At 35.6% G+C, this 23,336-nt stretch overlaps 1 protein-coding gene across 1 annotated transcript in view; it reads right to left on the bottom strand.

Moving 5' to 3' along the window:
• LOC120414327 (nephrin) overlaps positions 1 to 23,336 on the bottom strand; it is a 258,628-nt gene that overhangs the window by 67,420 nt on the left and 167,872 nt on the right. The window contains exons 4-6 of the mRNA XM_039575467.2: positions 14,146 to 14,292; positions 5,200 to 5,261; positions 1,724 to 1,968 (exon numbers count right to left, since the gene is read on the bottom strand). Of these exons, the coding sequence (XP_039431401.1) occupies positions 1,724 to 1,968; positions 5,200 to 5,261; positions 14,146 to 14,292 (454 nt within the window). The remainder of the gene's footprint in view (positions 1 to 1,723; positions 1,969 to 5,199; positions 5,262 to 14,145; positions 14,293 to 23,336) is intronic.

The raw sequence follows: 23,336 nt of genomic DNA, 5'->3' as shown, positions 1-23,336 counted from the left end.
TTTTTCCAAAAAAAATCAAAATGTCCATGAAAATAGAAGTCTAATCAACGGAAAACAATCCAAAATGCATTTTTCTGCATTGATAATCATATTTAGCATGTTTGGGCTTGCTTAAATAAAATAATAAATTTTTATGAAATTCCAGTGTACAGCACCCCAAAAATAAAATTTTCGTCAATACTTAGATACTTTGGTAACTAATGATGGCAAAACAACTGGACAGGTGTATAATGCATTTTAAAACACTTTTTTCATGGAAATGTTGAAACCATGACTCGTAATTTAAATTTTTATACTTTTTTTTATTATTATTTAAAAAAAAACGATATCGCAGAACTTGAACTTCACTAGAGCTTTATTTGCAATATTTTTTAAAATTATATAAGGTCGCTGCAAATTTTTCAAAGTTTACTTCGCTAAAACATCAAAACTATACAAGTTATGAAATGAGTGCATGAAGAACAGGTATTTTTGGTGTCAAAAACTAGGCAATTGATTCACTATGAATGACAGGAAAACAGGAACCATTAATATTTTCAGGACCTTTTTCAATTCAAACTCCAGATTTGTTCATGTAACGAAGATTCTTTAAACTCATCAATCCCTGCTACGCATCTGCACCTCTGCGTTCAATTTGTATTTATGGAACAATTAACCAAATTCTGAAAGAGTGTCTGTAAATGACACACCGAAAAAACGATCACGCTGTAATTCTTACAATTTGATAACTTTCAATGTCTTTCCCCCCCTCACCCTCCACCGAATCAACCCCATTTTCATTTGATATCGCCCTCCTACGGCGAACGATGATGAAAATCACCGTTTTCTGGCTTGTTTAGTCGAAATTGTTTTTCCTTCCACGGTTGTTTGCTTCTTATTGGCTTTTATGGGCAGCCGGTTTAACGACGAGGAATTTGAAATGGGAAAAAGGTGGCGGAGAGGGAGGATTACGAAGGTAAATAGAAAATAGATTTTCATTCGTTTCGAGTCCGCCGTCCACCTTAACGACTGTGGTCAAAGAAGGATCTAATAAATCCTCTAACAAGTCTTCTTCATATTTTTTTTGTTCGTCTTCGAGCGCTTTCGTCAAGTGCTGCGGGAATCGGAACAGTTGGTTGCTTTCCCGCCCTGCGAAGCCGAGGTTAATTGGAGGTGTTTGTTGTTACAACTTTGTGGTGGATTTTTTTTATTGGCCCAAGTCTTTCTCGCCTTTTTCCACGAAGTAGTAATCCGTTTATAGTTCAACCGAACCTGCTGGGGCTGCCGAGTTGGGCAAACCGGGCGATCGACCGCGACCACACAGGGTAAGCTTGGCCTTAAGCAGGGTTGCACTGTTATGCCTTAATCCATGTGTGAAAAAGGAAGATATTTTTTTAAAAGGTTCAAATTTGGAAACAGTTTTTTTTAACAAAATAATCTAAAAGTTGTTTTGAGTTAAGAACAAACGACAAAAACCTCAACTTGCAACCCTGCTCCGACCATAATATTAAGGTGCTGACCGGCACGTTTCGGTTCAATGAAGCTACCCTCTTCCCCCACCCCAACCAACCAACCAATCGTTATTAGTTTTTTTACGACTTCTTTTGATCGATAAGTGGCACTACCAACGCGGCCGTTTTATCGCTTTAACGTCGGCTCAGCCGGGTTTAATCTGCTTTGATTGCGGTGAAACTTCTGTGCTGCGGTTACGATGTTCACTCTTTCTTCCGTTCGTACTACTCACCGTGTGGAGATCGGCCCGGCTCAGCTTCTCCAGGTAGAGGACGTTCTTGACGGTGCCGTCCGGCAGGATCATAAAGGAGTCGTCGAGCAGGGCGTGCTCCCGCCACCAGGTCACTTTGGGCGTCGGGACGCCACCGCTCGATACGCACGTCAGGTTGATGTCGGTCGATTCCTGGTACGGACCGACCAGCTGGTTCAGGACCGCCGCCCCCTGCTCGTCCAGGATGACCAGCTTGGAGGGAGGCACTGTGGGGTTGAGAGAGAGAGAGGGGAGAATTAGTGTTATGTTGTGGGTAAGTATTTATAATAGACCTTCCGGAAACTTTTTTTTTAAGGTTTTGGAAAACGCATTATTGGAACTTATAATTTTTAGAAATCCGTACTATTATTTCAGAAATAATCTCATTTTTTTTTTGTGAAAACTAAAAAAAATATTCTGAACACACACAAAGAAAAAATTTCCATCTGGTGTTTGATACTTTGATTAATACATTATAATTTTTTCTTAAACTACATCTTTCAAAATTGATTATTTGAAATTGAAGGCCATCAGTAAATTTACCGATGAATGTGTGACAAAAAATCGAGGGACATAAAGGCCAACAGACAAAAGGACAATCGACTGGACAGAACATCGAAAATGTGGCTTTTAATTTCTCTCGGCAATAAAACAAAAATTTAGCGGCAATTTGACGGTACTTCAAAATCTGCTAAAATTTAACGTAATTTTTTTGCAATTTTAGAATAAAAGCAGGGATAACGATTCATAACGATTAAGCAAATCCTTGTTTTTTTTATGAGATTTTAAGAAGTTTAGTTTGCTAAAGACAATCAATAAAATAAGTGAAATGAACTTGAGTTTGTTGCGATGGTTTTCAGCAAAAAAGAAATGCAAGTATTTCAATAAGTTAGAGAAAAAATCCATTTGTTATTGATAAGGCAAGTTTTGGTTGCCTCCTTCAAAATTTTCCTAAAATTCAGAAAGCAAAAAATTGTAAAATTGTATTTTTAAGCAAGCAAAGTCTTTTCTATCTTCTCACTCATTTTGAATTTCGGGACCGAAAAAGTTCAAGAAATAATATATTTCCATAAATTTATTGATATTCTGCAAATTTTTTATAGCAGCATAACTGTTTTAATGTACAAAGCATTTTGCGTGGCATTTTGTGATCTCTTTGATGATTTATATTTCGCAAATCTGGCATTACATTTAAAGTTAAGTTTATTATTATTTAAAAAAAAAGTAAATCTTTCCCAGTTCCTGAGGGGAACACCCTTGAAGAGTATCGGGGCCGGCATTCACAAAGCGGATTCAGTGGCAGTTTCATTCTCAACTTAATGTTAACATGTTAAGGTTAATGTTAACATTCCATAGGTCGCCTCCCTAAGGTGTCGTGATAAGGTCCAGTTTGTGACGATACACTACCTTCCCTTTACTAAGCAATCGATTCCAGAAGGGAAAAGATCACCAGTTGTGTTGGTCCGAGCCGGGATTTGAACCCCGATCTACCGCTTACGAGGCGGAAGCGTTACCACTGGGCTACGTGGCTCGGGAAACAAAAGAGCAACAAAACCATTTCCTACAATTTTCAATGAAAAAAAAACTTGTAAAATAAATTTTAACTAAATGAATATTGATACATTGTTTGCCAATAGAAGGCTTTAACAGACTTTGAATTATTGTACAACAAAAGACGTAAAACTTGTTGAAAACAATTTTTCCTTAAATTCATCAATATTTTGAAAATTTTAGAAAAGTTGCCCCTTTACTAGACAAAGTATTTGAATAAAATGTGCATTATTTACAAGCAAAATCAATAATTTCATTGATTTAACTATGAGACGTAAGCGCCTTTACGAAGAAAAGCAATTAAATTCAACCGCCTTTAGTACAACAAAATCAATTTTTTTCAATTTTTTCATGAAAATTGCAAGTTTTTTATTTAAAAAATAAACACATGTACACAGTAATATTATTCTGCAAAACTTTGAAAAAATTGATTTTGTTATATTTAAGGCGGTTAATTTATGATGCTTTTTTTTGCTTAGGTACGTCACATAGTTAAACCAATGAAAATTATTGATTTGCTTGTAAATTGCTGTTTTTAAACAATGCGAAAGGTTTGGACACATTTTAATGCTGGTAAGTGTTCAAATTTAGTGTCCATAGGGAATTTTGAAAATTCGCTATTTTCATTTTACTAAAATGTGACAAAAAACAAATTTTCAAAAAGAAAAATTGTTCAGAAAATTGTTACCTACATGATGATGGTGTTGGTTTTGGTGCAAATTTTTTTTAAGATGGATTTTTGAGGGAAATTCCTAAAAATTTCAGGCAAAAAAACATTTTTCCAACTTTCCTTTTGAGGGAAACCCGTATCCATTCGGACACAGGAGGTTGGCCATTTGGAACGCATTTTTTCAAAATTTAAAAACAAAATATGTCTTTTTTGAAAACTTTCCATTTTTGAGTAAATTGCAAGTCGCGAGTTCTTAACGATTTTTGAGAATTTTTCGTTGTATGAAAACATTGTTCATGAGGCAAAAACCTATCGAAATTTTGAGGGTTTCCGCCAAATCGCATGCTTGCTTGAGATGAATCCATAGCATTTATACCCGGAAGTTAAAATTTTATTTTTATGCTTGAAATTCACTAAAACTCAATTCCGTCGATTGAAGCTTATTAGTGAAATTGAAGTATTGACTAACGTTAAGTGATTCTTGTTTGTTTTTCTTTTATATATTTATTTTGAAAATAAGTGTTGACAACATTAAGCGGTAAAATATAAATAAAGTTGACCAATAATAACAATTTATGAGAAATCTTTCAATTGAGTGTAAATGTTCATTAATTTTCTTTTTGAACTTTTTTACTGAGTGCCTCAAAACTATCTAGATTTTTTTTATGAAAAACATAACTATTTATTTTTATAAATCAACTATGTAAGTATCACCCTTTGTCCTAAACACACGTACTTGTCCAAAACAGCATCAATGGAGCCCCCTGCTTATTCATCTCTTTGTCATAATTTGATGAGTGATCATTTTCGCTCGAACCAATCATATCGCTGACAGGGTATTCCACCACTGTTTATGCCTAATTTCCTGCAGGAAACGCACTCGATACAACCACACACACATTCCCTCACATTATTCGAATACTTGAACGTGGCCGGTTGGACCTCGGCATCACAAAGAGCATCGAGAAGACGCCCACTGCCGAACACCTCAACCGGAAGCCTTCAGTGGGATGTAAATTTCCTTTTCAATCTGCGAATCGTCGCGTCCCGGCGATGTTTGCCAATTCAATTTCCGACCATCGAGCGTTTACTGCGATGTCACGTGGTCTGTGAAGAGGGGGGAAATGTGACGCTTCTCGGAAGGCCTACTTTGTGTGGTTTTTCTTTGTTGAACGGTGTGGCAGCCAAAATGGCATTCTATGGCAGAGCAAAAAAAAAAAAAAAGAAAAATACTTACCGAGAACATCCAGATCTATCCGGCAGTTTTTCGTGGGTGATTTCTGGAAATCCACTCGACATCTGGAAAAAAAAGAAAAAAAGGAAGGAATTCAACAGAAAATATGTGATTATGCTGATAAAGTTAAAAGGAGTCCGGGAAAAGGGCTCTATGAATAGAAGTTGTTCTCCGAAGTTACATGTAAATAATATTGTTGCTTCTAGGAATTGCTTACTTTCTTCTTCATTTGGAAGAAAGGATTGGTTTGTTGAACTTATAACAAGGAAATTATTTCAGAAATCTTTTTAATAGACTTTGATTATGACGGAACGGCTTCTAAAAATAATGTTCATGTAACGTAACATTCAACAATGTTTTTTTTACGTGAGCTGTAATAACTTATATAGAACCTTTCTGCACTTGGGCAATTCTACCCGGCATTGAACTTTGATTTATTTACATTTCTGGATTTTTGTTATTTAATAATTAAAATCTTTCAGATCTCAATTATAAACTGCAATAGAATAAGTCTCTACGATTTTGCAAATCGGCTTTTCTTTATTTTTTTTTATTTGGATGAAACTTTGTTCATACATTCTCTAGATGCAATTTTGCATCAATAGTTTTTCTCCATACAATTTTGTGGGCTGTTGTATGACCAGCCTACAAAATGGGTACGTAAATAAATGAAAATCTGTATCTTGTCATAGGATTTATTGATCGATTTGGTATCTTGTTGTAGGTTATAATTCGAACTTTTCGGAAAAAAAATCATTTGATCTCCTTTTTTTTAATTTTCGATTTTTCTTCCATATTATTTTAAGGGAACTAAACATAGATCTTTGAGCCATAATGCGTGATGGTGAAAAATCCGGTTCCAGAGAAACCATTTTTTAACAAAAATAATGATTTTCGAAAAGAATCGAAAAGGTGACCAAATAATTCAAAATATTGTTGCTAGCTAAATTAAATCGCAATCCAAAAGTAGTTTACCAATTTTTAAAGAGCAGCGTTTGTGGAGTTATAGTTACTTCTAAGGTTAAAATTTTCAGAAATCATTACATTTTTCGTTAATTAAAAACACTTTATGATGGAAAGCCTCCCCCAACAAAATATTGTTGAAAAGTCTACATTTTTCCTGCCAATTTTTCTCTGAGATTTTGAAGATCGGTCAATTAGTTTTTGACATACAGCCTCACGAAGAATTCGAATCGATGAAAGTGAGTTTTTCTAAGCCTAATTAGCCTGTAATTTTCAGCTGACGATATCTCGGAAGCTATAAGTTCGAATTTCAATATAAAGTACCGTCATCAGGGGTGACATTGGGTCCGGGGGTGAAATTGGGTCAAACAAATTTCAGCACCCCTTAGACCCAAGGTAACCCCTGATGACGGTATTGAAATGTGTCTGATCTTTCAATAAATATTTTAAAATTTTTAAAACTTCCCCTTTCACCAAAGAAGCCATTTTGTGTCATAAAAATCCCATACAAATCTCCAAACAGTTTTGGCAGTTGTTCATACAAAACCCGCCCGTGTGGATCAATCGGACCGCGCACTAAACTCACAATCCAGAGGTCGCCGGTTCGAATCCCGCGGCGGGCGCTCCAAAATTATTTGTGTAAATATGGGTATTCGGCGCCGTCGCTCCGTGCCATTCTTTCATACACTTAGGAGCCCAGGGCGGCGAAGTCCTTGTAGATTAAAAGGAAGACACTAGTGGTTGGTACTAGCAATGGTGGCCGACAGCTATAAAGTCAACTTCGTCGTTCATACAAAAACGGTACGTAAATATTCGAAAATCTGTAACTTTTCAAAGAATTTGTTGATTGATTGGGTGTCTTTGGCAACGTTGTAGGTATTGTTGAGGACTATTAAAAAAAAGGTACACGTATTTTGTGATTTTATAATTAACTTTTTTCAATAAAAATTCAATTTCCCAAAATCCGTATTTTTCTAATAGTGAATTTTTTTATATGTTTATATGTTTACAAAACCCCGCATCTATTAAGGGTGCACAGCAACCAAAGAAGTTGTTGTCTTCTTATTAAAAAATTGTCAAACTTACGGACCCAATCTTGCAACAACGTGATTGTAAAAATAGTCAAACTTTGTTGTAAATTACTCTGTGGACAGTACTTTAGGGGATGAATAAAAAAGTGTGTCGATAGTACCCGTAGTTTTGAAGATTCTAAAACGTCTGTAGCAAAAGCTCTGGTTGATGTGCACCGTTAAGCAATTCAGAAGCATGGACCAAAATTTTGCCGACGTGTTATGATTTTTTTAAATGCAGCCCAGACTCGATTATCCGAAGCCTCGATTATCCGAAGTTCGGTTATCCGAAGGTTTGTATAGGTTTTTTTTCTTGCTTTTAGCATCAAATTCGAGTTCTATGACCCAATTTTTGTGAAATTGGAATGGTTGATTGCATTTTTTCAATATGTCATCACCGCCATTTTGGCCGCCATATTGGATTTAAAAAATCTAAATCACTTTAGGGGTAGTTTAGGGGTCATACTTTAACTCAACAATAAAAAAAAGACAATAAAAAAAACATTTTTTTTCCTGATTCGATTATCCGAAGTGAAATTTTGCCAAGGCCTTCGGATAATCGAGTCTGGACTATAGTGATTTTTGTAAAAAATTGAAATCTTATGATAAAAATTTTTTGACCTCATTTTTTAATGTTTTTTTATTAGGTGCACCGAAGGCCTCGACAAAGTTTGAGCCAAATAAAAAAATATAAGTAAAATCCATTTCCGGGTTTGGTGGAGAATTGCTCATTAGTCAAATTGCTTTTTTGACATAGGGAATGTATGGACAAAGTTTCATCCAAATCCAAATATAAAATTTATATTGTTGATAAAAAATCATCGCAAAACATGGAAATCACCGCCGAAGGTTTCGTAAAACATTTTTTTTCTTTTGACTTAACAATATTTTCAATACTTGCAAATAATGGTAAATTGGATCTACTATGCATTCATTGTTTCAAATTTAGGTCATTTTGTATTACTAAAAGCTAGCAATTTTAACACTGCAATTATCCTCTTCGATACCACTTCCAGCAGCCTGTATGTATACATAGGTCACTTTGAATCTGCTCCCCTGCCCAAAAAGTGAGCAAATGGGGTGTTCCAGCTGGGAGCAGCTCCGCCAACATTGGGACCAGTATGTGATTCGGATCAAATTCTCGTTAAGATGGGCCATTTCGCCAATGTCGGCTCGAAGCGAAGGCCACCAAGTTTGGCATCTTTGCCTGCCTGCCTTCCGGCCAGGATCAATATCCTTCGATCGATTGTACCCCAGTTTCATGTGTGTGTGTCTGTGTATTTGGTATCCTTTTTCAGGAGCTGTTGCTTGCTGCTGGGGGATATTTTATTTTCTTAGTGATTTTCGATCCTTTTCCAAATTGAATATTTATGGAAGATTCGCCGATTCTTGGCATGGCGCCGGCAAAAAGTTGGGTCAAAAAGATACCAGTCTTGAGGATTTTAGCTCTTCTTGCTGTTGCCATATCAGGGGGATGGAATCTTGTGCCGGGCTGGTTTAATGGTGATTTTGTTTTGAGTAATCGTTGTCAGTGAAGCGTAAACAGGCTATATTTGCTTTGCTGATAAGAGTGGACGCCGCAGTGATTCAGATTTATGCGAGTTGGGTGATGTACGGTCGAAAGGGTTCATCTGATTTCGGCGTTGTTTCAATCGAATTGGGATCAAAAGTCGCTTTGAAGTTTATTTTACACATTTTTGAAAGGTCAACGGAGTTCTGTATCTAGTTGAATGAATCAATCTGATAATATTTAAGAGTTTCCTCTTATAATGTGCATTTTTTTATGATTTGACCCCAAAATGCATTTAAAGTCCCATAAAACTGTTGACGCGCCCAACTCGACCCAAAGTCGTTAAATTTTTCGGGCCAGTAATTTCCGTCCTCCGTTTAACGGCCAGCCATGGCAGAAGTTTGCTTACTCCACTATTAAGGGCGGCATGCCCTTTCCCCACAACTGACAAGCTGCGAACGAGTGTTACTGATGCGTGTTTGCTATAATCTTGCGGAGCTTATGCTCGCCATAAATTTCCCTATCAAACTGTGCTGCAGACCATAAAGCCTGCTGATATGGGGTTTCGTAGTACTGCCACCAACGCCGACGTTCGGGGCAGTCAAGTGTGAGTTTTGCGATTTCAAAAGAAAATGCCTGCCTGCCTCTATTTCGCGCGAAAACCAACCAAGAGAGGGCTAATAACAATAAAAACCTGGCACTTTGGAAACGGTTTTCACTTTTCACCATCAAAGCAAGCCAGCGAGCTAGGGTCCTCTCGAACGGTGGGAAATTGACGGGGAAATTGTTTGCATTCCATTGGGATTTTTATGGGCACCACAACCGAACCGAGTTCCTTTCGGTGGTCCTGAAAACCCCCTCGGATCGATATCACGTTTTACATCGCGCGCGCACCACACGTAGGTAATCACATAACTTGATGAGATTCAAATTAGCGTACACCACACACACACACACACTCACATGACAGTCTCTGGTGTGACAACGTGAGCTCCTCTCCTCGCAGGAAAAAAAAAAACCGCATAAACCGCTCGTCTTGGCGCGTAAAAACACCCATTTTACAGCTTTACATAATGTTGTGATGGAGCCTTTACTTGCGAATCCACGGGTTAGTTACCGTCACGGCGCTGGATGACAAGCCGAACGAACGAACGGAAGCTGTTACCGTTGACAACTTTTGTGGGTGGTTGTCAGGGCGAAATGATTGCCTCTGGAAGAGAGAGAGAGAGAGCAGCCTTTTTGCCGGTGGGAAAGCTTATCAATTTGTAAGGTATTCATCAACGGCGGTGATGAAACTCGTTGTTGACGCAATGGAATGCTGATATTATAAGGAATATTGCAACAACACTAAATGAGAATAAACAGCTTTCATTGTTAAACACAAAATTTAATTAAATAAGCTTGACATTTCTTAAAGATATCATATTCAGATTTCGAAATCTATATGATTTAAATATACCATAAAAGAAATCTTATAATCGCGATAACTCGTGATAATTAGGCCGTCGCAAATATTTTTCAAACGTCGCGGGGGTGGGGGGAGGGCAAAAAAATATTTTTTTCATAAAACTGGAAAATATTAATGGAAATAGAAGTCTAATCAACTCAAAACAATCTAAAACGCCTTTTTCTGCATTGATAATCTTATTTAGGTTATTTGGGCTTGTTAAAAACAACTGAACTTTTATGAAATTACAATATTTCTCACAAAAATTAAATTTTCGTCAATAGGGGAAATAAACCCATTTTAATCACCCTAAGCCGTTCGACCAATTCTCATCACTTTTACCGTTTTCCGCTTTTAAATCAACATTTTCAGATGTATCAACAATGGAGAGTTGCTTGCTCACTTTAAATTGAGCTATTTATTACTTTGGACCAGTCAAAAACACTTTATGAAAGCTGTAATTTACGATCAAAGTGTTGATAGGCCGATAATAGAAATAGGCTGAAAAAGGGTATAGTTCCCCTACTTAGAAATTTTGGAAACATAAGATTGCAAAATAACTGGACAGGTGTACAATGCATTTAAAAAAACTTTTTTCATTCAAATGTTGAGCTTGGTCTGAGTCGAGGGACATGAACTTCAAAAAATATTTGCAACGGCCTTACTAGTAATAAAACAAAAAAAAATTTAAACAAATTTTATAGGAAATTTTTGTGAAAATAATCATGGACACATTTTAAAAAGTAAAACAAAAAAGGAATTTATCGGACAAAATTTAGCTTTGAATGGCTATAGTAGTTTATGCAACAAGTTGCAAAAAGAGGATTTTTTCAGCACGAGTCGTACATTTATCCAACGAGGTTCACCAAGTTGGATAAATACGAAGAGTGCTGAAAAAATCAAGTTTTGCAATGAGTTCCATACAACATTTATTGCAATTCCGAAAAACACCAATTGAGTGAAATTTTAAGTCAAATTTTCATGTATTTTGTCAATAAATCGTTAAAATCAAAAAAAATGTTGAAAAGTGTTACTTTTCGAAACAAGTGCTGAAAAGTTCAACTTTTCAGCACCCATTTCAGTACTGAAAAGTAGAACTTTTCAGCATTAATTTTGAAAAGTGTTGCTATTCGATTCTGTTATTTTTGATGCAGAAAAGTAGGCTATTTTGTCGTGCAAGAATGACAGGAAAAGTAAGTAGTTTCACGACGGAATTGCAAAAAAAAAATTAAAATAATTTTCGATTGCAAATCCGATTTTGCATTAAAAAAAAGTAAGGTCAAACGATTTTTAGTACAAGATTTAATTTTTTTTTACAAAAAATCACTGTTTAAAAAAAAATCTTAACTCGTCGGCAAAATGTTGGCAAAATGTTGGCTTTAAAGATGCGGATTTTTGTCCCCTAAAATATATAAAAAATTAAAAACTTAAAAAATACAGATTTTCGGAAATTGATTCTTTGTAAAAAGAAGTTAATAAAAAAAATCTTCAATTTTTTTCCGTGTACCTACTTTTTATGAATAGTTCTCATCAATACCTTCAACTTTGCCCAAGACACCAAATCAATCAAAAAATTCCTTGAAAAGTTACAGATTTTCGAATGTTGAAGTATCATTTTTGTATGAACAGATGCCAAAATTGTATGGAGATTTGTATGGGTTAACCAATGACTCACAAAACATAGGAAGGCCCCAACAAAGTTTGAGCCAAATAAAATAAATATAGGTAAATTCCATTTCCGGTTTTGGTGAAGAATTGCTGCTAGGAATGATTGAAGATTGACCTCTGGTTGCATAGTAAAAAATTGTGTGAATTTGGAAGATGTAATTTTGGAAGGTTGAATATTACCTCTTTCATGTTGTAATTTTACTTCAATTTAGACTGAAAAGGTGGCATTACACCAGAAAAGTGGTAAAATTACTGTGTGCTATCTTGTGACATAGACCATTTTGGTCGAAAATTAGTTAATGATGACGTTTTGCTATACTTAACAAACACTACAAGATGCTTTAACCAGATTTTGGAAATTCGCTTCCGTTTCCCGGATATCGCAATACACACTTGTGACATAGACCAATTTATCATCAAAATGATCGTGCACACTTGTGACACGTCATACATGTTGTTGGAAAATATAATTTTTTTTTTGTTGTTTTTCACAAATTTATGTTGATCCACATTTTCTAAAGGCAATGCAATCATTTGTTTATAAAAATATACTGATTAAGTCGGTTAAACTATTGATTTAAGTCTATTTTAGTTTGTATGGGAATTCTGTGCACACTTGTGACACGTAGTACAATTTTACTTTCGAAACACACTTGTGACACGTGCTTTTCAGATTTTAGATTACATATTTTACTGTATCTTTTAACTGGTGTAACCAAATTAGTTGGAACTTGGAGTGTTTTTAAGCGATAGTATACGGACCGATTGCTTCAAAAAGTTTGACACTACCATTCATAGTTTTGAAAATATTTATCATCAAACTTTAAAAATCAATTTTCTCGAATAGTACTAAATGGTCGTTGTCACAAGATAGCACACAGCTGACGATGTGCTGAAATACAGCAACAAAAAAAAAATGGGATAAATTGGGTTTTTTTTTGTTAAAGCAATAAGCCTTGAAATGTCGATTGTTCAGCAACTGTTTATCTGATTTTCAATGATAAAAAAATTAAAATTTTCTGATAAACATTCAATCAAAGTTTTGAATCCAGGACCTGTATGTCTTAAATCACCAATAAGATCAAAAAAAAAAAATCATAGCCTGTTGAATTTTTAAAAGACCTTAAAAATTTCAACGGAAATAGACGTGTGATTAATTGAAAATCTGTTTAAATATAAATAAAGCAATTTATTTTTTTTCGATTTTGTTTTGAAATTTTGACGTAAATCACCGCAAAAAGGTTTTTTACCTCAAAAAAAAAATAAGATGTAAAACCTTAGATCTTTTGATAACTACTGATTGTAAGTCAACTGTTATGATGTATGAGGCATTTTACAACACATTTTTCATAAAAATGTCGAAACCATGGCTTGTAATCTATTGTTTTGCCTTCCCTTTCCTTGACTTTGGCCAGAGTCAGTTTCCACGATTTTTACAGTTGAGATTTTTTTACAGAAAATTTCCTTCTACAAGTTTCTAATAACAAAAAATCAGAAAAGTGTCTTCTTTTAAAAAAAAATAGTTAAAATTGCAAAAAAAAACTTTGTAAAATCGATTGTTAACTATTTATACATAAATGTATAACATTTATGTTTGCATTTCAATTTGAGAATGGTATTTAATATTTTATTTTTTTCGTTTTTCTTTTTCAAATTTTGTAAATCGGATCGGAATTTTTTTTATGATATTTTGCAAATTTGAGACAGCAGCACAACTAAAAAAGTTTATTGTAAACATTGTGATAAAAAATTTGGTGAAATTTTTAAAGTAAGTTTTTTTTTGCTCATCAAAACCATTCCATTGAATTTGATCTAGCCTTATTAAATTTATGTTACAAAATTTATTTATTTTTTTGAGAAATGGCATTAAAAAGTAAAACTTTGGAGCGGTACCAAAAAAGTGAGGTGTTGTTCGATTTCGGTAAAAAAGAGTTGTGTTCCGCATGGTATTAAATGACCCATTAAGTTTCCCTGAATTTTAATTAATTAAATCAGACTTAAAAAATTAAATGTATGACATCCTTTCTGTTTGACGATTAATAAATTAAGTCTGAATGAAAATAGAATTTTCTAGAAAGTTTAACGTTTTTCGCCTAAATAATCAAAGAAATAAATTTTAAGAATCAGTTACTCAGTGTATACGAGTAGCGACTACCTACCTGCAGCAAACAAGTTGCACAGCAGTTCTTTCAACCGCTGTCTAACTTAAAAGACTTAAGCAGTGGTTGCTAAACCTGTTGTTCAACAAGTTTGCCACCTGAGTATATTGATAAGGTTTACTTTGTACTGACCTGTACAAGCCGGCGTCCTCCTGCTTGACGTTCTTTATCCGGAGCGCCGGCGGATTGTTCTCGTAGTAGAAGTACGCCTTCGACTTGAGGACGGCCTCGTCCGACCAGTGAATCGCCTGCTGCAAACTTTTACCCCGGGCGTCAAATCTGTAACAAAAAGAAGATTTTAAGGAAAAGATAGAGAGCGTGATAATTTGTGTGGGTTGATAGTTTTGTGGGGTAGGTTTAAGTTTGCTCAAACTGGGTGCTAATTTTGGGGAAGAATGCGAAGGATAGCAAGACAAGGGTTCACCAAGGTCTGTTGAGTTCCAACATAAACAACTGAGGTCGATATTTGCCTCGGGGGGAAAGAAAATGTCTGAGCTCGAGTGTGGTTTATGTTTGGGATTTTTGCGTCCTTAAAAGCTATTTTTAGAATTTTGTGAAGTCTTTCGTCAACCACAAGAAAAAAGTAAGCCTTCACAAAGTGCTTCGAACCAGCAAACCGAAAACCAGTGTTTACTGCCATAATCTATTTGCAGATCAATTCGCGAGGAATCTTGACGCGAACATCCTCTCGGAACAAGCTATGTATTTGATTGACATTCAAATCTCGACGCTCCGACTTTGCTGGAACGTCGCCGGCCGGCCTTGTCACGCTGACTGGCAAAGAAACATCAAAGTGCGCCTTGGAAGCCAGCAGCTGCCAAAGAGGCCTGCTGCGAATCAAAGGCAAAACGGCTTCCTTCCGGCGCAATCAAATTCCGAAACGAGAATTGGAAAGCTTTATTTGGGAGGGAGAAGCGACTCGTCATCACCACGTGGCAACAACTGGTTGTCTCGTCCTGCGAGCCTTATCAAACACAGTCGAGCCACAAGATAACCCACACACACAGCAATAAATAAACTCCAACTCCAACTAGCAAAAGCAGCAGCTTCTCCATCTGTGAAATGGGTTAATGTCACGTCACGTTGAGCCAGTCTGTCTAAGCAGCGAACGTCTAATCATAATTTATGAATTTGCCAAAATCGTCCTCGTTTCCAAGCCCAGATCCAGCTGGCAGCTATTTCATTACTGATGTATTTAGTCCTTTTGCGTGGGCGCGCGCTCGTGTTGACTCATGAAAGGATACAAAATTTGGAAAACCCACCTCGCCCCCACCCACGCTAAAAGAGTTGATGCGCTCAGAGATGACAAGCACACATTAGTCGAACGAAGCGTCACTTGAACGGATGAGTTTGACGGGTGTCGGGTGTGACATCGATTTCGTTTTGTTTCGGATGATGTAACGGGGAAAAGTGTTTTGTGTATGAATAAATTAAAATAAGGTTGTTGTTTCCAGAAGTATTTGGGTTTGGAGATTTTTCTGGGGACTACTGAATTGATTGATGGGTTTTGCGCAAAATCTCCGTTGCTTTAAAAAACATGTAACAAAATCTATTCTTAGCTGATAGATGTTTCAATATTGATTCAACTTGTAAAGACATGAATGAAGGATTAATCCTGATCAAAATGTTTCAACATGACAGACATGACCAATATGACAAAGAACTTTGGCAAAGGACTGTTGTAGTATTGTCACTTCCAAGGTTAGCCAACATCTAACGAATGGGAGGCTATCTGCTTACGCGGTCAAGTAAGAATATCTGAAGTTGTTAAAATAAATAATGATTTTGCAGTTGTTTTGGTACGTCATCATGACCCAAGCAATTTCTAGAGCTTTTTGAAGCTTAGTCTTGGAAGTTACACGAGAAGAACAAAAATGTTGGCTGGTACATATATTTTCAAAATCGGCCCGAAAAATCAGGGGGCAAGAAAATATGTTTTTGAAAACAGCTGGGTAATTACCGCCAACTCACACAGCAGTTGCCCAGACCCCTCTTCGATTTGCGTGAAACTTTGTCCTAAGGGGTAACGTTTGTCCCTGATCACGAATCCGAGGTCCGTTTTTTGATGTCTCGTGACAGAGGGGCGGTACGACCCCTTCCATTTTTGAACATGCGAAAAAGAGGTGTTTTTCAATAATTTGCAGCCTGAAACGGTGATGAGATAGAAATTTGGTGTCTAAGGAAATTTTATTTAAAATTAGACGCCCGATTTGATGGCGTACTCAGAATTCCGAAAAAACGTATTTTTCTTCGAAAAAAACACTAAAAAAGTTTGAAAAACTCTCCCATTTTCCGTTACTCGACTGTAAAATTTTTTGGAACATGTAATTTTATGGGACATTTAATGTTCTTTTCGAATCTACATTGACCCAGAAGGATCATTTTTTCATTTTGAACAAAATTTTTCATTTTAAAATTTCGTGTTTTTTCTAACTTTGCAGGGTTATTTTTTAGAGTGTAACAATGTTCTTCAAAGTTGTAGAGCAGACAATTACAAAAATTTTAATATATAGACATAAGGGGTTTGCTTAAAAACATCACGAGTGTTTAAAAATGGAAGGGGTCGTACCGCCCCTCCATCACGAGACATCAAAAAACGGACCTCGGATTCGTGGTCAGGGACGAACGAAGAGGGGTCGGGGCAACTTTTCCCGATTTCGTGTGAGTTGGTAGAGAATTACCCAGCTGAAAAAAAAATTCTTAATGCATTTCCCTGCGTTTAGAATCATTTCAACTTGCATTTGCAATTCATATTTGGGTTTACTCAAAAAAAATAATGAATTTTTGAGAATTTTCTATAAACATTTTCGCTAAAATTTTGGTTATCGTCAAATCTTAAATTTTTGAAAACTTATGATTGCAAAGCAACTTAACTAGAGTAAAATGCATTTTAAAACACTTTTTTTTATTCAAATGTTGAAACAATGCAATGGCTTGGCATTTCATTTTTTGCAATTTAGACTCTAAACATCAAATCATTCATTGACACTAAAAAACTTTTTTTTTGTTTCTTTCTATTTTAGGGGCTGTATATCAGGACTGAAAAGACTAATTTGCATTTTCACACGATTTTATAGAAAATTTTCTCAACCTCCCAAAAATGATTGTTTTTATTTTTATTTTAAATGGGCACTCATGGACACCTAAAAAACGGAAAATTTATGGTGTTGTCACAAAATCTAACTTAAATACGCTAAACCTCTTAAATTGTGCACTTTTTCATAAAATTATTTTAAAAAAACTTGGCTTCAAACTGTATATTGCATTACAAATTATTTTTAAACAGTGTTTTTAGCTTGAAATTTTATTATTTCAAAAAAAAAACTATTTCTTAACACATGTAGCACCAAGGGGGTCAGTTGGAAATGAAACTTCATCCGGCTGTATCTCGGTCAAAACTCAACCGATTTGGATTATTCTTGTTGCTTTCGATCCGGAAGGATGTGATTTTGTCTACAACAAAGTAGATCCAAAACAGATGCGTCTAACCTAAGTTACAATGAGAAAGGGTTTTCCACATTTTTTTTTCAACAGTTCAAAGAGCCGGTGAATTTGCATTTCCATTTTTTTTGACCCCGTTGGGGCTACAAGTGTTAAATAATAGCATAACTCAGCTGCATTATTTTGGTCCCCAAAAAAAATGAAAATTTTATAAATGCTGGTTTTGGGCAGATTTAAGTGATATAAAGTTAACAATCTACCGAATTCAATCAGAAAATTCATTCCCAAGATACAGTTTTTCGACTATTTATAATAATTTTTGCATGCAACGATTCCACGTCAAACCAGCAGGGTCTAAATCAAAAGTGCTACAATTTGTGGTCCTATCCGAGATTACTTGAATCAATACCTTCTTTTTTTTTAATCACATCTCCGGAATGGCTTAACCAATTTTATCTCGACACGTTGTAAAAGAATGATAATAAGGTGGACTTTTTATAAAAATACTAGGACATTTTAAAACATAGCTGAAAACAAATATAGATCATATTTTTGTTTATTTTGTTTGCTAGACCTTCAACTAGGTATCAAAGAGCTCTAAGCTGGAAATCTTACATTTTTTAACATTTTTGTAGCAAGCTCATAGCTCATTTTTGCCCGCGTGTAAACATGTCAGCGATCTGCAGTTCGCACCAACACATATAATGCTGGCGCGTCCCCGAGCAACACTTTAAAGAGAAGAATATGTTGGTGCTTTTTCTCTCTCAATTCTTCAAGCGTCCATGGAGCGGAGGTAGCGTGTCGGATCAACAACCAAGAAGTTGGTGGTTCAATCCGCGTTCTGTTGAGGTTTTTTTGTGCAATACAACCAAAAAGTCGTCGGTAATGTCGATAATTGTCGGTAACGGCCAAAAATGCCATACCCCTATATCGCAAAAAAATGCATGAGGACAGATTTCATGCAGAATCTGATATACTTTCATGCAGCCCTGCATCATAATCATGCGACCGCCGTTTGGGTGCAACTTTTGAATCAATTTATATCCTGCCCTCACGTTCGCCATTCACAATTGTAAAATTTTCGTCTTCCTGACTTTGCCAGATTTTTCAAATTTTGACCTGGTAACCCTGCCTTTGACACCATATTTCTATCCCACCACCGTTTTAGGCTGCAAATTATTGAAAAACACCTCTTTTTTCGCATCTTAAAAAATGAAAGGGTCGTACCGCCCCTCCGTCGCGAGATATCAAAAACGGACCTAGGATTCGTGATCAAGGACAAAAGTTACCTTTAGGGACAAAGTTTCATGCAAATCGTAAAGGGGTCGAAGAAACCTTTCCCGATTTCGTGTGAGTTATTTATTCTGTTTGCTTGACCTTCAACTAGAGACCAAAGAGCTCAAAGCTGGAAAAAAATTATGTAATGATTTTTTCGGACGTTTTAAATTATCGAAATTTGGTACATTAATTGAACATAAAGCACTTTGCGTCTTCAGAAAAATGTCACCATTTTTTACCACTCTTTTTTAAATAGGACCACCCTAATCGTCAAACAAAAAAAAATACAGGTCTAATGTTTTTGGCCAAGCATTTTTAATCGGGTTTGACGTAGAATTGCTGCATATTTATTTAACGGTTATCGATTTTTTTTTTTCGTAATTTGAACAATAATTAAGTAATTAAAGTTAGTTGAATAACTAACAGGTAGACTGGCAAGTAATAAATGCTTCTGGAAACCCTAATTGGGGTTATTGAGCTCAACTACGAATATGTAAAAACAGGAAAATAGAAGAAAAATACCAAAAAGTCTGGAGTCTACTGAAACTTGTTGCTACTTGAGATATATTTGAACATATTGCTTCCAAACCAATTAACTTAATGTATGCTAAAATAAAGTAAAATAAGGTTTAGGTTAAAAATATGTGTCCGATTGAGTAACTCGTTTTTCCGAAGAAACCATATTTTCATATCTATCCATTATATCGAAGACATTTTTAGAACCGCTTTCCATGCATATCGCTTGATGCCATCAGGTCGTCTAATTTATGTGTACTGACTTTGCCGAAGTACAGGACATCTCCCTGTCAGCTAGTTATTTATGTAAGCAGCATCCCACAAAGTACTCCCGGGAGAAGCTCGTGGCAGCAGCTTAAAATGTCACTCAATGTTCGTTAATCCAATTCCGTGGGCCTCTTCTCCGCCGTCGTCAGTCGTTACGATAAGGTCACGCACATTTGTTTAACAATCAATTTGCTGTCGGTGACCTCCCCTTCCTTCCCCTTCCTGCTGGTGTGGGTCAAATAAACAAACTGCCATCGTCGGGCAGTTATCTCCGACAGTCGTTGTCATCTTTCGACGCCGTGTGCGGTTTTTGGACGACGACGAATGGCTGGCAGGTCGATATTGTTATTCAAATCGGGCAAATTAAATCTGCATACCGCGCGCCATGCCTCGGTTTGTCCGTCCAAATTCAGACGACGATGCTAATGCTGCTCGCCTGTCTGCCGGATTGACGTATTTTTCCTGCCGAGATTCGATTATCTCTTCGGAACTGGGGGGAATGGGAAAATCATTCCGATTTGCGACCTCAGTACTAGGTTGCGGGGCAGGGTGGCAGAATCCGAGCAGGGAACTGTTTATTGCGCTTTTTCCGTCGAGATGATGATCTTTGAGCGATGCTGGCTCCAAGATTGACTCCGCTTCAGTTTGGCTGATGACGACGAGATTCTGCAGTTGACATTTGTGACGAGCGCGGAATCTGTGTCCCGTTTTGATGATCGTTTATTCAAATCGTATTCAAATTAGTCGTTATTAGAACCATTTAGAAAACCATCATCGTTATCAGGCTCATGGTTTTTATTTTAAATTTAGTAGCTAAAATATTTTTCACTGAAACTTGTTTCTTTTTGTATAAAATAATTAAGAATAAAAAAAAGTTTCTACCCAACATTGCGTGAAATTATCTAGAGAACACTCACAAGAACTTTCAAGAAGCTATGGAAGGGGATGTCAATTTGGCAAACCTCTGATGGGTATTGAAGCACTTCGTCCGATGCACATGACCTGCTTTTCCCAAAGTTCTGGACGAGCGCTCAGGTCAAAACGTCAGCACCACTTTGCTCCCTCAGGGCGAATCATGAGTATAGGGTAAGGGCTAAAGTTTTGCATATATTGCACCTTAATTAATTTCTGCCCATTTCCGGCAGTTCGGAAGCATTGGCCCGTGGCAAAAGTTCATCTGCCTTCAGGGCGTGAACGATGGCAGTTCAAAGTTTGAACAAACGGCTATTAGTGCACCCCCCTTGCCCTCACAACTCAGAGATTCACTCAAAGTGAACGGAAGAAGCTGCTGGACTCGAATACAGAGTGCTCTGAAGTGTAAACTCTGTACACAAACAAGCACATCAAGCGCTAGCATAAACAAATAAATAAACTTCGGGTAGCATCACAAGGTTTGCTTCTCGGCACGAGATGAAAGTGGGGGATGCTGCTGGTGAGAAGTGTGGTGTTGGACAAACCTCAAACATCTTCACACGTCATTGAAGTAGGGAGCTTGGAACTTTTCAGATTACATTTGCACAATGTGTGAGACGGATGGAACCAGAATTTGATTGTTTCGAATTGTACTGTTCCATCGTGGCAGACAACATTTTAGCACATTCGGGGAACTTCTCCTCTTTTTGAGTGGATTGCTAGAGCAAATTTGAAAAGATTTGGTAAAACAAACAAACAACACACACCCTCTCCCGTTTGTTTGAGTCCATGTCTGTGGGGCCAACAACAAAGGGAAACGAGTCCGTAAAAGCAATTGTTCTTCAAAGGAACTGCTATTTCGCTTGTGTTGTAACACTGGGAAGCTTTTGTACTAGCTTCTTTGTACTCTGTACGATTCAAGAAGATTTGGGATCATCATTTGTAACGGATTACCAGCTCTTCCTACGACTATTTGAGTGTTAATCATACAGTGCACATTCTCACATCTTTGTGTGAACATTTGTCCAAAAAAGGAGTCATGGGTAGATGAGGATCAAACAGCTAACCTGAGCAAACAGTTTCACATAATTGATTCAACGGATTATTTTGTGTCCATGCCTAGTGCGTATCATTCTAAGCAGCACACGGAGAAAAATCATTTCCTGAAATACTTTACAAGCGTTAACGAAATTTTGAACCACGAACAAAACGTTCTTATGGCTTGTTCATGATTTTAGGAACTGATCTTCTACGTGTAGCCAAATAAACTGGTATTTCTTTTATTTGGATAAACTTTGAAGAACTGAAAAGGCACCTTGTACACTACAATAAAGGATAGCGCAAAATCTGTTACAGAAATCTGTTTAAAAAAAATAGAATAATAAAAATGGAAAACAAACTTCAAAAATCATCACTACTTTCAAGTTAGAAGTAAACTTTTTCGAAACAGTGTTAGTTTTTCTCAATTTAAAATTCATTTATCATAGATCTAGGGTTTTTTCTCAAAGAATATGTTCCCTAAAAGAGCACTCAGCTAGCAAAATCTATGCTTCGATTAGGCTTGTAAATTTATTTAAGATCTAAGTTTTTCCAAATCTCTGAATAGCAAAAGTAACTAAACGAAACAGCAGTGCTACAAAAACTGTTTATGAAAAGTCGAAAAAATCCTATAATTTTCTTATGTTAACATTGAGAATTGCTACAGTATTGAAATCAAACATTTGAGACCGTTCAAAATAAATGTTTTAAACCCTTTGAAAGTGTTTCTCTCGATTTGAATTTTCAGAGTAATTTTGATTAAAAAGAGCAAAAATTTTCACAAAAGCTTCATTTTTCTATCATTGAAAATCAAATCAACCGTTTCCGAGATATCGCGAGTTGAAAAATGAAGGCCAATTTGATGACGCTTAAAAAATGCTCATATTTCCCAGGATACTGCATTCCAGCACAAACAATGTCAAAAAACATAATAATAAAATTATCTAAGCACCTTTTTAGGTAATAGACATTTTTGGGTATTTCTGTGTCAAAAATGTTAATTTTTTACGATTGTAAAAACTTGTTGAAGAAAAAACAGAACTGCAACATTTAAATCATTTTGCCAGTTTGATAATTTTGATATTTTTGATCATTTTGGTAATTTTGGTAATTTTGGTAATTTTGGTAATTTTGGTAATTTTGGTAATTTTAGTAATTTTGGTAATTTTGGTAATTTTGGTAATTTTGGTGATTTTGGTAATTTTGGTAATTTTGTTCATTTTGATCGTTTTGGTAATTATGGTAATTTTTGGTAATTTTGGTAATTTTGGTAATTTTGGTAATTTTGGTAATTTTGGTAATTTTGGTAATTTTGGTAATTTTGGTAATTTTGGTAATTTTGGTAATTTTGGTAATTTTGGTAATTTTGGTAATTTTGGTAATTTTGATCGTTTTGGTAATTATGGTAATTTTGGTAATTTTGGTAATTTTGGTAATTTTGATCGTTTTGGTAATTTTGGTTATTTTCTTAATTTTGGTAATTTTGGTAATTTTGGTAATTTTAGTAATTTTGGTAATTTTGGTAATTTTGGTAATTTTGGTAATTTTGGTAATTTTGGTAATTTTGGTTATTTTGGTAATTTTGGTAATTTTGGTAATTTTGGTAATTTTGGTAATTTTGGTAATTTTGGTAATTTTGGTAATTTTGGTAATTTTGGTAATTTTGGTAATTTTGGTAATTTTTGTAATTTTTGTAATTTTTGTAATTTTTGTAATTTTTGTAATTTTTGTAATTTTTGTAATTTTTGTAATTTTTGTAATTTTTGTAATTTTTGTAATTTTTGTAATTTTTGTAATTTTTGTAATTTTTGTAATTTTTGTAATTTTTGTAATTTTTGTAATTTTTGTCATTTTTGTCATTTTTGTCATTA

The sequence above is a fragment of the Culex pipiens genome, chromosome 3, assembly GCF_016801865.2.
Source record: "Culex pipiens pallens isolate TS chromosome 3, TS_CPP_V2, whole genome shotgun sequence".
Lineage (NCBI taxonomy): Eukaryota > Metazoa > Arthropoda > Insecta > Diptera > Culicidae > Culex > Culex pipiens.
Note: the sequence above shows the minus strand (reverse complement) of the source record. Positions and strands in the feature narration are given on the sequence as shown.